General features: G+C 37.1%; 1 protein-coding gene across 1 annotated transcript in view; it reads right to left on the bottom strand.

The window, feature by feature from the left end:
- The window catches only part of SPAG6 (sperm associated antigen 6), a 45,200-nt gene that overhangs the window by 16,107 nt on the left and 14,837 nt on the right, over nucleotides 1–14,256 (bottom strand). The window contains exons 4-8 of the mRNA XM_056338168.1: nucleotides 13,427–13,610; nucleotides 6,618–6,823; nucleotides 5,564–5,737; nucleotides 2,956–3,108; nucleotides 434–625 (exon numbers count right to left, since the gene is read on the bottom strand). Coding sequence (XP_056194143.1) covers nucleotides 434–625; nucleotides 2,956–3,108; nucleotides 5,564–5,737; nucleotides 6,618–6,823; nucleotides 13,427–13,610 — 909 coding nt within the window. The remainder of the gene's footprint in view (nucleotides 1–433; nucleotides 626–2,955; nucleotides 3,109–5,563; nucleotides 5,738–6,617; nucleotides 6,824–13,426; nucleotides 13,611–14,256) is intronic.

Genomic DNA, 14,256 nt, shown 5'->3' with positions numbered 1-14,256 from the left:
TAAAAAGAAGTAGATAATTAGAGATTAGTCACAAGAAATTATAGCATTTATGGGTGTATGCAACTGATCTAAACTGGGAAGAAAAGGGACCAGACTGCTGGTCTCTCACTGCACTCTCAGTTATGGTAGCAATCATTATTACTCTTCAAAAAGTTATCATTTAGGTGCTTTGCTTTCTCATTAACATAATCCTGGATTTATCCCATTTAATACAGCTTTAAAATGGCTGTATCATATGATTTGGTATATGCCATATGCACACCCATTAGGGCCAGCCAGTCCTAACAAATGATACACAGCCTTTGGACACCCTACACCCAGGAAATCCATGCCTCAATAAACATCAATAAAAGCACATACCATTTAGTAGGTTTTAAGCACTTATACCTGTTGATTACAATAAATATACTGTAGATACTACAAAAATACTTGCTTTCATTTGAAGGTCTTCTGAACTACGTGTGTCCACATACATAGCAAGCAGTGTAGGTAGCACGTTTGCTACTGCAACAGCACGTGCATGCGCAGGAGTATGTCTTCCAACCTGGCCCAAGGCCCAAGCAGCTGCTGCCTTAATATGATCTTCCTGTTCTTCTAGCAAGCAGGCACACAGTGGTGGTATTCCCTGTAGCATCAGTCAAAAGCACAACCTTAAAAAATCTACACCAGGGAAGGACAAGTTTAAACTGATACAAATTGGTAGAAAATATTTCTCTACACTCTTCTAAAATAAGCTATAAGAGAACGTATGCTAGTGGTGTCATTTTTACTTCATGACTATCAAGAATTTTTAATAAATCTTAATAAAGCTAGTTAAAGAAAGAGACAAACAGATTCAATGTTCTGACTCAGAAGGCAGTTTGAGCTAACACACAGATTTAAGGGATAAAAGAAATACATGACAATCAGGCTGTACTAAGAATAAAGGCTTCAAGTTTTGTCAGAGTGAAAATAAAAGAATTTCAGTGTTTATGAATTATTAAAGCAGTTTAAGACCAGAAGGGCTCAATCATTGGGTCTTTTTTTTTTTTTTAATCCACAGCACTAAATTTCAATTCAGCAACCTCTTCTTGAGTCCAGTACTTCATGTTTGACTCATCCAATCACTTCCAGAAAGGGTTTCAACTGTTGATTTGAAGACATCAATAGATGGAGAATACCTCACTCACATCCAGCTGTTACTTAAGTTCTTCTGGTTCAGGGTCACAGTCTTTACCCTTTCTCCACAGGATTATGGAGCTACTCAGTAGCTGGTATTTTATGCCAGGATACTTCAATAGGAATCATTTCATGCTAATTTAGGTAAGGCAAGGCTACTAAACATCTAACCAGAATACCTTTTTCTCCATCCCATGGATAATTTTTTAGTCTTTTCTGCACACTCATAAGGTTTTTTTCAGGATCCTTTTCTAATTACAACAACAGAACTATATACACTAGTACTACAGATAGATTAACCTCTCTTTTCCAATTATGCTTTCACTCTTCAATACCACAAAAGGACTGAATTGTCTGTCTTTTTTGCCACTACACTGCAGCAGACCACCACAATGAAGTGTTTGTTCAGTATGACCCCAAAAATCATTTTACAGAATTCATCCTTTCCAGGATATGCTACTGTTACATCGTAAGATTGTAGATCTGTAACTGCATGTGGTTATCCAACAGTGCATTTCTTTCAAATGGTTCCAGTTTATCAAGCCCTGTCCTCAGCACTATGTACCACTCCAAAAGCTTAGTTTCCCCTAAAGCAAATTTTTTTTAATGGGTTTTGGGTTTCTTTTGTGGATCATTCCTTAAAATATTTAATTTTCATAAGAGTTTGAACAGAATCCTATTAAAATCTCTCACTGCACTCTCAATCAGTTATGGTAGCAGCCATTATTACTCTTCAAAAAGTTATCATTTAGGTGCTTTCTCATGAACATAATCCTGGATTCATCCCATTTAATGTCAAGCCCTCAACAGCAAGAGCATGTTTGCTTTAGGCATCCCTGAAAGTGGAGAGAAATAGACACATCCCAGACAAGGGCCTCCAGAGAGGGCAAGGAAAAAGTGTCTATTGCTTTAGTTTTCAAATGCAGAAGAGCTTTTTTTTTGTAATCACTTCTACCTTCCTTGCATATTTATTGATGTTATGTTATAGCAACTTCCATTTTTTAACTTGCATTCCTACTAGAAGACATTTCTATTCCTCCATCTTTATTGTTTCTTTGTTTCCACTCACACAGTATATTTTAAATGACTGACACAGTGTGAAAATGGGCCAACAATGCTCAGTGAAATTACTTCCTTCCTCCTGTCATTAGTTAGCATTATTCACATCAGAATATTATGTCAGGCACTAATTTCACCTATTGTGAATATTGCAAATTCTCTCCCTTCTATATCATTGCACATTAGAATTTATTTAAACCTGAAAACGTATAGCTTATCTCATTTGAAATGTCACTTGCACAACTGAATCAAACCACACAACTTTAGAAACTGAAGTCTTTTCAAGTCTGAAGATTTCTGTTGTGAGACTACTCTGGCAGTACTAGCAAAGTCATGCTAGTGCAATGAAGAACATGTCATTAAATATTCTTGTTTCAAAAAGGGTTTTGATGTAGCCACAAATATTCATTTTAAGAGGAAACAGACCACAGAAATTCACTGACTTATTTTCTGTACCCGTGCAATTGCAACACACAAAAATCATGTATTGTAATACAAACAGATGCTCACAAACTAATCCAGGACATTTTATTAAAGGTTCTACTTCATGAAGACACACTTTGATCAGGTTACCACAATTTCAGCTGTATGAAGCAGCAGTATTAGGAGAAAGTGTGTTTGTCAACAGCAAGTATGTAATTCTGTTACAAAATACATTCTCTGTATATGTTAACGTGTATCTCCTTCTCAGAATACCACTGAAGAATTCCAGAAACACAATATAAAGTAACAGCTAACCTTAGAGACAATCACTGCCATTGACAGGTTCTCCGAATGAGCTGCTACGTAACCAAGCATCATGATGCCAGGCAGTCTGACAGTCCCTCTGCAGCTGCCAATACAATCAATCACAGCAGCAACTCCACCTGCATTTACTATAAGCTGTGAAAGCTGAAAAGATAAACAGAAGAATTTAAATACTGTGAAGTATCAACAGGCATAAAGCACTACATTAGCAAAGTCTTTAATGTATTGCTCCTGATTTGCAAAGTAAAGCTGCAATAACAGTGATATACCATACAAACTGTTGGGCACCAAGTGCAGCATGAAGTTCTCAGGAAGGAAGCTGTTTTGCTACTGGTTTTGATTGAGTTTACTGCAAAGAGATTGGGACTCTGAATTCTTGATGCTGTATAGCATGGAATGATACATCCTCAACTCCATTAGTATACACCAAAGAAATGTGCAAGTGACAGCCCGGTACATGAATGCTCTTGAAGATGCACCTACTAAGCCAGATATTCTTTCATACTAGTGCCCACTCATTCCCAAGCCAACATCACATGCTCTGTGCAGGGACAGAGGGAAAGGCCCAGTCCTCCTCTCACCTGCATTCTAGAAAACCTCTGCAGCATGAAAGCCTTTGTGGATCCCCCCACTGAGGCATGAAGCCAGAGACAACTGTCACGGGTGTGCAAAACAACTTGGACTACACTATTCTGCCATGTTAGTGTACTCAGAGAGGTGTCCAGGGAACACACTTGATGGGCAATGGAGTTTGCCCCAGAATGCCAATACAGCCTTGCTTACAAATTATAATCAAGCTATGCAACACATTTCTCCCCAAAAGGTATCACTTCTCACATCACTTGAAGGACAGTAGTAGGGTATGTACGATAGCAACAGTGAATAGAAATTAAAATTATTTTATATTATGATTATTTTCTTCTATCTTTTTAGGTATATCCCACTTTTCCCAAAGATTCCACAGCAATAGAAAATATTTTTTTAATATTTATTAAATATTAAATAAATACTTTAAGAAATAACTTTCTTAAAAGTCAAAATTAAATGAACAATACTGAGGAATGTGGATTTCCAATGCAGCTGATTCCTATAAACATGAAATCCACCCTTGCCTTAGAGCCTTTAAGAGGGCATTGTTTTATTCATGAAACAGCTACATGAAATTTAAAGTTATAACTTAGGAAAAGCTGTTCACACGATTATGAACTGCAGCTAGTGATGACTAAGTCCTACATCTGGCCACAGCCACGTGCACTTAGACACACAGAGCTGCTGCATAGACTCCCCAGTGCTGTGACCCTCAGGCCCTGCTGCAAGTCCCCCAGATCCTGACCTTCACATGAATTTTACTGCATATGCAGATATGCAGATAGAGAGCCGAGATCCAAAAGCCACAACGCTCACATGACTGACACAACCAGCTCCTCTAGAAATATTATTTGTCAATCTGTCTCTGCTGCAACATGTGTTGCTTGAATAGAGTTGCTCAGAGATGGACACAGATCACCGTCACTCTGAAGGTGAATAGTTAAATATGGGTTGTGACTCGCAAGTCACCCATGCACTTCCTACAGCTCCTTTAGAGAGCTGCTAGAATGGCCAATTCCCCTTGCGTGGAGGATCCCGTGCTAGCAGCTCTTGTGACTTCACCTGCAGCCTTGAGAGTCTGGCCTCACGCTTCCAGCTCTAGTGCCCTGCTTTGATAATGATAATTTCTTCACTTTTTTTGAGAAAGTGAAGTTGCATTGTTCATGAGAGGCAGAGAGAAAGCAGGAAATGTGACAAGAGTGTAACCTTTAATCACCAGCAGCAGCTTAAAGACTAGTAGGCTGAAGAAACAGCACAGTAGTAATGTTTAAACACTTCTCAGTTGTTAAGCTAGTATCATGATTTTGAAATGGCTGTGTTCCACAAATACACTGCTTGTATTTTATTCCAGTCATTTTTAGAGCCTTTTAATTACCTCTATGGTCCGACAGATTAACAAAAGTTATAATTCCTTGGTTTTCCTATTTCTTTTCTATTGACTTTGCCAAACATCCCCCACCTTTCTGTATCAATTACTGGCAAAAATGCTGCTAATGCTGAGACTGCAATTATAAACTTAATCTAATAAAAGAAACTACCATCAGTTTAATAATAAATAAAAGAATTTTTGACCTTCGTTGTCATTGGAAAAATAATTAAAATGTGATCCCAGCATCCCAGAAGATTTTTAAAAAAGACACACACTGTCTATTATTGTTACAGGATGATCTTGTAATTTATTAGCTGGTATCACGACTTCTGTGAGGCTTTTCTCATGATATTTTTAATATCTAGGACTGACAATACTGTCAGCCTAGAACTCCCTCTCTGTGCAGATATCGTATGGAATGAGGTAGGTAGGTATACATTGTATGATTCCTAGTTTCCTCACCCAATTCATATTCAATACACATCTCATAATATCAGCAACCATTTCCATATTTTTCCAATGAACATGCCAAACAGCTATTTGCCCTCCCTTTCGAAAAGCAAATGACAGAATAATCCTGTATTTTATTTAAAGTGTAAAATCTAATGATATGACCTTGTATTTGCATTTTCAAGGTTTTACCTCAGGCGTATGCTTTGCTATCTCTCTAATTAAAGTTGCACCATTTTTCTTGACATATTCATCTGAGTCCTTCAGGCATGTGAGCACAACTGGGAAAATTTCTGCTTCAACCACCAACTCTGCAAGATCCACTGAATGCTTTGCTATTTGGCTTAGAGCTGACAGCACCTGACGCTAGTAAATAAAAATTTGTTATAAAATCAATAGTATACAAACATCCCACAACACACACTCCTCCTGCACACAAAAAAATCTATTGCATCAAGGAAAACAAAGCACGATAGGGAAAACAATTACAGCTATTTTACAATTCACTGAGTCAATTCATGCAGGAATATAATGGCACAGAACATTCGCTGGTTCCTGAATAAAAGTTTCTCCTTTGTTTTATCCCATTCAAGCTTGCTACGTATTAAAAAAGAAAATATATATACACCTTTTAAAACTGTAATTTAAATTTAGTGAACTCTACAGAAAGTATCTTTATTTGCCTAAGTTTGGTCTGTCAGATCTTATATCAAAGAATTTTTATCTATTTGTTTGAAGTGGCATTTTTATGTTCTCTTCTGTTTCTGTTAGAGTAAGACAGAAAAATCATATTAAGAAACATTTTTTGTGTCCATTAAACTCTAGTGCTTAAACCTTTGACAACAGCTATTCACATCAGATAGTACGTACTAAAATACAATAATACATTTAATATTAACTGCTTTATAGTATAATCTTAAGTATGCAAACCCTTTTAATATAACTGAATTGCGCAAATTTTATCTATTAAAAATTTCTGTTGCATTCTTCACATACTATAAAATTCAAAAAAATTCATACTCTTCACTTTAAAGATTAGTTTAGCTGCTGCTCACAGAGCAGCAGTTTTTATCCGGTAGCTAAATCTGTGAATATGTTCAGAACTCTTTGTCACTAACTATGTAGTTATATTTTGTTTATGCCCAAAACAAGAGCTTCCTAAATAAATATGCACATCAGTGTCTTTGATGCAATATCAAGTAATGACTGGTATAATGGAGATTTAAAAAAAAAAATTTAAATGTACCTTCAGTTTAGCATCAGGGTTCAGGATCATCTGAGCTAAGTGAGCGATAGCTCCTGCATCCACTACTGTCTGTGCTAACTCTGGAGAATGCTTTGAAATATCACTGAGAGTTGAAGCAGCAATCCTTTTCAAAGCAATTTCTGGCTCCTGGATACAGAGCACTAAAAGGGGAACAGCGCCTGCATCCACCACAGCTTGTGACAGTTCTGTAGGTCCAAGGAAAGTAATTAAGTGAGTATGGGTGACTGACCCTTGTGCAAGCCATTTTTCACCCTGACAGATACAGCAAAGGAAAAAGGGGAGGGTGTAGTTCACTGTCTCGACATCTGCATTTCAAATCAGCCCTCCTGGTTTCATAAACCGTGTGGACCAATCCACAACTGAAAAGAATGCAGGTCAATAGATGGACCCCCATTTACATGCACACATTTGAGGTAGATTAGGCTGAAATGGTTTGTTATTCTGTTTTCTTTTTCTTTTTTTAAAGTAAGCAGATGTCAGCTGTTTAAACCCTGGCTATTCTACCCTGATCAATAGGAAAGCATTTTATGCATGGCTAACAACAACAAAGAAAGCCAAAGTACCAAAATTTTACCAACCACCTAATTAGAGAGCATTTTACCCTCTTTAAATGATAAGCAGATATTAGCATAGATCAAATGCCAAAAACAGAAATACAAAAAACATACATAAAAGACTTATCTCACATAAAAGATGGGAAAAATGGAAACTTGCTGATCAAAACTAGGCTTTGCTACCATATATGGGACAAGACAGAATTTATAGTTTAATCACATGAAAATGTTATCATACACAATTAGACAAATGAGAAATATCATCAGTGGGATATTGTGTGTCTGAGATTAGTACAATATCCTTAACTAACAGCACCTCAAATAAAAAAAAAATAAAAAAAAAAGAAAAAATCTGAGCATATGATTAGCTGACATTGACAAAAATTACACTGTTAGAAATTCATTAGCTCTCTCCATGTATGCAGCATTAATCACAGTCCTAAAACAAGAATTACTGGATATCAGAAGCAAAATTTATACTAAAACCAAGCTGTCCTATTTTAAAATACTGTTGAAGAAGTGGTAAAAATCAGGGGGGATTCAATAATCTATTAGGTTCTTAGTTCAGTTTTGCTACACCTTATTATGCATATCCATTATTATCTTTAACATTTATCTTGACTTACAGTACCATGGCAACATACGGCTGTTGTATTTCAAGACTCTAACTTAGCTTTTGATTTATAGTCCATCCATAAAGAGATTTTCATACTAAGAAAAATATAGCATACTTCATTAAATATACATAGACTAATATAGTTTTTCATGAAATCTCTAAGTCATGTCATTATTACGTTGTTAATATCCAATGTTCCTGACCAGATTTGTTTTCAATTAGCGAGTTATAGCCACACGCTCCAATACATGTGATAAGTCAAATATTTACACTGTGTATTATTTTATAATATTTTAAAGTACACTACCTCACAAAATTAATAAATAATGCAGTAATTTTTAAACTAATACAAAACCAACCCTTCAAGATTCACTTTTCAAATAACTATTTGACTGACATTTTAGAAAGTGCATCCTCCAAATACACACAAATCGTAAGATTTCAACAAAACCCAAATGCCAGATCTTCAGTTTTACAAATTTGAAATGAAATATACCTGAAACATATCTGAAAACAAACCTGAAAACTAGCTATTCAATGTAAGTGGTATAAGCTACATTCAGCTTTTAATGGAAAAAACATACCTTGTTTCTTCAAATAATATTTTGATGCAATACACTGGCCAACAGTCCAGACTAATCCATCTGACTGTGCTTCAGTAGCAGCTTCAGAGCAAACAACTCAATTCCCTACAGTCTGCTAGGAGATCCTAGTATCGGGAAAATCACGTCAAGTGGGACAGGATACTACTAGAAGAATAGGTTTCTTTGATGCCTTACGAGCTGAAATCATGAAGTTTGAGTAGGGAGATAAAAAGCAACACCTTAAGGTCACAGCTATGCCCAGGCATGCAGAAGTAACCATGTAGAGCAAACTAAACTTGATCCAATTTAGATCAGCTCTTGTTGTTAGAAGTCTGATATCATTTAAATACTGATGGTTACTGTTGGTCATGGTTAATTAAATGGTTGTTCTTCCAGTGGTGTTTATAAGGTTCACGGCTAATAACTTACCACATAGAGGGCTGTACCATGTATAAAAGACAGACAAGCAGTAAAAAGACTGTCACAAAAACAGGAAAGCTGAGGCAGGGACAAAAGAAAATATAGATCTATTCATCAAACTCCCCTGCAAACTCAGCCCAAAACTGCAGTTATAAGTATTAATGATTCTATGATATTTCTTTTTCTCATAAAGAGGCTCAAATAACTTTCCCACTCAGCAGAAAATCTTTAATTCAGACTATACACCAAAGAATTCATGAAACTTTGCTATCCAATTACAAAACACAGACAGGGTGGGGAAAAAAATGAAGGCTGAGAAAGAGTTAAAGGAAAAAATGCAGTTGTCAAGAAGAAATTTTAAAAACAACTATTAGGTCAAAGAAATTAAAAGATTTGGAACAAATTACAAAAAGACTTTTCTGAACACTATGCCAAGACTGCATTATATGGGCAAAGACAAGACCAATAGCTGAAGAGGAGAAAGGAAGCAGAGAAAAACTAATTTATGAATGTCATTTAATTCCACAGAAAGTTATGAAAAGCCTGGGCTTGGAACTTCAGTTTAGGATGCAACTCAGTAAACCTGTCCAACTACATAATGATAGCGTAGGACTTCTCCCTGCATGAATGAAGGCAGGGAATGCTGTTCTACATATGCTCAAAGACAAGAGAACCAAAATTCAAAACTCACCATAAATTAGTCACTTTAGGAAGATTTTAGCAAATGGAGATACTGCAGACAAGACAGACTGACATGGAGGTAGAAGACATACTGATAATGAAAGACTTCAGAGATTAGGACGTCACCAGTTCAACTAGAAGTTGTACTAGAATTGTACAGATTTGTCTCAATACAGAAGTACTCATCACAGACCAAGAAATTCATCCAAAGCAAGTTGAGGGCTAGTCATGAGTTTATGTGATCAGGAAGAGTGGCAAGTGAATGAAGAGGAGTTAGGATCCTGACTACATGCCCACTGAAATCAATGGGAAGTCTTACAGGATTGGTCTAAACTGGTTTACGGTGTTACCAAAAAAAAAAAAATCCACACTAACATTAGCATGTTGGCAATAATAGCATGAATAATAAAAAAAAAAAAAGATTAGGGAGAAAAGATGAAGTTGAGAAAATGAATGTGCAGGTAGTTCTCAGAAAAAGAAAATCAGCTCTGAACAAATGCCATATTCACATAACAGAGCAGCAGCAAAACTTTCTTTGCCTGGAAGCAAATGCAAGTTTCAGTCCAGACCAGGGTTCTCAAACAGACTCTGCTGTGGTAGCAGGTGTATCCACAGTAAATAACAGGTTTTGACCAAAACAGCCACCAATACTGTATTTTTCTGAGGACTGTGTCATCTTGTAATGGCTGCATAGGAAGACTAATCCCCACAAGTAGTCCAAAGGCTGCACTTCATAATCACAGGTTTATGCATACCACTACAACCACAGTGCTAAAGATTCCACTAGAACCAGTGGGAAAACCTTTCAGCAGGAGAAGGATGCAAGTCATTAGTTATGGGGCAAGCTTAGATCCTGGAATAAGGCAGTTACTGCTAGACTTGAATCACCGGAGCGCTGAGCAACCTGGCCTAATCTTGTAGCTAAACCTGTTCTGAGCAGGAAGCTGGACTAGAGACCTCCTGAGTCTCTTCCAAGCTGTGCTATCCTATGATCCTAAGAGTACCACTGTATGACAGAAAATGAGCACACCACCACTCTCAGCAATACACTTGAGTATAAACAGTACGGGGGGGGGGGGGGGGGGGGGAGGGGGTGTCCTACCAATTTACAATATGCTGAAGCAGGTAAGAGATGATTAATAAATTACTCCTTTTACAGACGCAAAGCAACTGGAAAGCTATGTTATTTACATACCTCAAACACAAGAATTTTGCATTTTAAAAGTAACTGAATATGGTATTAGTAAAAATTTACAAAATACTTCTCATGGACTGGATGGTATTTTCATGGTATTTGAAACACTTTACACTTTTTTTCAAACACAAATAGAAATAATGAATGGCAAAATCACAGCACACTGATCTGTACACTTTGGAGTAAGAACAGCATCTGAAATTCAGCTCAAAGGAATCTGCCAGACAAAGCAGAACTGCAAGAGCTGTTCCTAGATTTTGGAATCTGACCTGGCAAGATTTCTAGTGTCTTGAAATCTCATGAGACATCTGTCTTGACCTAAAATCTCACAGGCCTTCTGGAGACATCTGTTCACAGAAGAACTGCATTTTAAGAGATTGTTATATGAAGACAGTAGGGAACTTGCTAACCAGAGAATGTTTTCATCAGGGGAAAAAAAAAAAAAAAAAGAAGCCTTGATTTCTCAAAATTGAAGTCTTTTCATGGGAACATACACCACAGTTCCTAGAGAGCAGCTTTACCAGGTCATGGATGGAATTTCTGATTAAAAGCAGAGAGATCCTCCCATTGCACAGTTATTGCCGAACGCTGGGAGCCTTTGCTTGCATTCAGGGAAACAGAGGTTCACATCCTGCCTGAGACAAATCAGGACTTTAATCTGTCTCCCACATACATCCCAGACATATGTGCTAACTATTGAACTTTTCTTGCTGGGGCAAATAAGCCTCCCTACCCCTCAGACTTCTCATAAGAGGAAAAAAAATGAAATCTTGTCTTAATGTTGTCCCAGTTTGGAACTGAAACAGTTTTTGAAACTGAAAAACCTTTTGTGGGTGGGAAAAACATTTCACACCCAACTCTATTTTTAGAGTTTAAGCTGCAATATGTGTCCACAGACAGTCAATGAAAGAGACCCATAACTGCTAAATGTTGCCAACACAAGCATTGTGAGTTTAATCCAGAGTTTCTTGAACAGTAACACCAGATGTTGATAAGAACAGGTCCATCTATCTTTGTATCCCATCTCAACAATATCCTGTTGCAAAGGCATGCTTGTAGGAGTGTAAGAAACATACCATCACAAAGCGATCTTTCTTCAGTGTAACTCCTCTACTTTCAGTAATCATTGTAGAGACTTCCTGTGACTGTGTTGCACAGGAAGGTGAATCTCCAAAATTGGCTGTAGCTAGGCAGAAACAATTTCTTTCAGGGTTTTTGTTTTGTTTTGTTTTGTTTTTAACTGACTACATCTAGTGACCTGTCTATGTCCTGATGCTTGCAGCTTGGTAGCACTCGTGATTTCAACCTTATTTCTGAAAATGCTGTTATTGCTGGCATAAATTGACAGATATGTACCCATTCACTGTCAGTGAATAATTCATTCATAACCATGGAATAAAAATTTGTACAAGGAGTTTGTTGTTTTCAACACCCTCACATCACCTCCATCTTTGCAGACAATGCCATCACAGAGTGAACTGGATCACCCTAAAAATCAACCAGCATCCATGCAGTGAATAGCATGAATGGCAATTGAAGTGAGTCAATATTGATTTACTAACATAACAAAACCACAGAAATGTTTATGTTAGGAGTAACACAGACAGATACACTACACACATTTATACAAACACTTTCAAATGACACTTAAATATCTTTCAGATGGAAGCAACAATTATTTTCCACTAAGAGTGGAATTCAGACCCCATGACCAAACAATAAAAGATCTTTACTACAGAGGTGCCCCAAGAATGAATTTGTTCCCCAGAAAGAGCTGTCTGTTAGGAAAGGGCTGACAACTTTGGAGTCTGTCCCATTAAGTCAACCCCCTCTAAGTTTGAAGGGGAAATCCCCCATGCCTTCCACAGTCCAACACTCCATAACAATTAAAAAAAAAGGAAAGAAAATAACAGCTTTCAAATTCGGTCTACGTACATTTTAGAGCCAAAACCAAACATAAATGCATGAGTTAATGCTATGATCCTAGAATAAGTTTAACTTTAAACAACATGAACACAAGCCATTTCTCCCACCCTTTCCAGACAGCCGTTTCTTCCCTCAGTTCTTTTGATTCATTGCTCTAAACTTTTACTTGAATTCTTTTTCCAGCTATTTATATAGTTATCAACCACATGGATCAGCTTTTAAATAGGAACATGACACTGCCAGTGAGTTATACAACTGCTTGTGAGACAGCAGCGAACTGCTCGATATCGGATTCCTAGATCTATTCCTGACTCAGAGTATGGTCTACTGGCTAATGATAATATAGTCAGTGCAATGAATTTGGCACATTTATTTTGCAGGCAATGCTGTAAGCTGAATGAAACTTGGTTCTGCCTAGGCTTCTCCATTTTACTATGTATATAAAATAAGAACTAATGTCAAGCAAAAGAAACTTTGCTCCACAGGAACAGTTACACAATACATCAAGATTCTGAAATTTCTTCATGAAGGAGAATAAAGCAGAGTATCATTTCCTGGCCACAGGCCCAATGCATCTCCTCTTAGAGCAACTCTCATAACAACGCTGCTGGTGTCAGATATGCCCGTTTCCCACAAAAGGTACAGCACTGTTGAATTGGTATAGTTAGAGTAGGTTCTTATTCCAATTTAAAATTTCATGACAGTAGAGAAGAAAAAGAATCTTGCTATATTTATGAACACGACAATAATGCAATTTACTATAACGCTTACATAGCATTAAGCTAAAAGATAACACATGTGAAACCTGTTACCTGAATTGTGTCGGGCAACATACTCAAGCGCCCAAGATGCAGCTTCTTTGACTCCAGGGTCAAAATCTTCCAAGCAAATCACAAGCATTTCCAGTGCTCCACACTGAACTATTGCCTGAGCTAGCTGTGGAGAATGTTTAGCAACTGCTCTTAGTACAAATGCAGCTGCTTTCTTGTAGAAACGCTATACAAATCAGAAAGAAGAAAAAAAAAAAGCTTTCACTAACATTAAGTAGTTTGAAGCATAATACAATACAGACATGCATAAATTAGACTTCTTTAGTAGCAGCAATGTCTCATACAGCTCCAAATGAGGACCACCAGACATCACACAATGAACCTACAGTCCTTCTTTAAGACAGCTCACGATCTAAAACCTGCAGTAAGTGCATAAACAAACAGAAAAAATGAGAGGACTAAGAGGATATGGGTAAAAGATGATAGTCTAGATATGTCTGTCTGTCTAAGTGAGCAGTGAACAAGAAGAGCTGCAAAAACAATAGCTCTTAACATATTTAACCAGATTACACAGGTTGTGCAGGGCAAGCTCCTAAAGTAGTTCTATGCATTGTGACACTTGCAAGGTTTCACAATTTCTAATGTATATACCCTCACAACATCGCTATGAGAAAACATTTACATTTACAAACAGGAAACTGAGACATAAAGAATTAGATCCAACAAAAGCGTTTAGGAATTGAATCCTGAAATGCCTAAATACTGCCTAAGCCCACAACTAAGATCCTGAAAACACATCCTACCAAACACCCAACACTGGATGACCCTCCGTTTCAACCAGGCAGACTGCGATTTTACTCCTCCAAGTGTCC

Source organism: Falco biarmicus, chromosome 4 (genome assembly GCF_023638135.1).
Source record: "Falco biarmicus isolate bFalBia1 chromosome 4, bFalBia1.pri, whole genome shotgun sequence".
Taxonomy (NCBI): domain Eukaryota; kingdom Metazoa; phylum Chordata; class Aves; order Falconiformes; family Falconidae; genus Falco; species Falco biarmicus.
The sequence above is the reverse complement of the archived record's forward strand: the minus strand, read 5'-3'. Positions and strand labels throughout refer to the sequence as shown.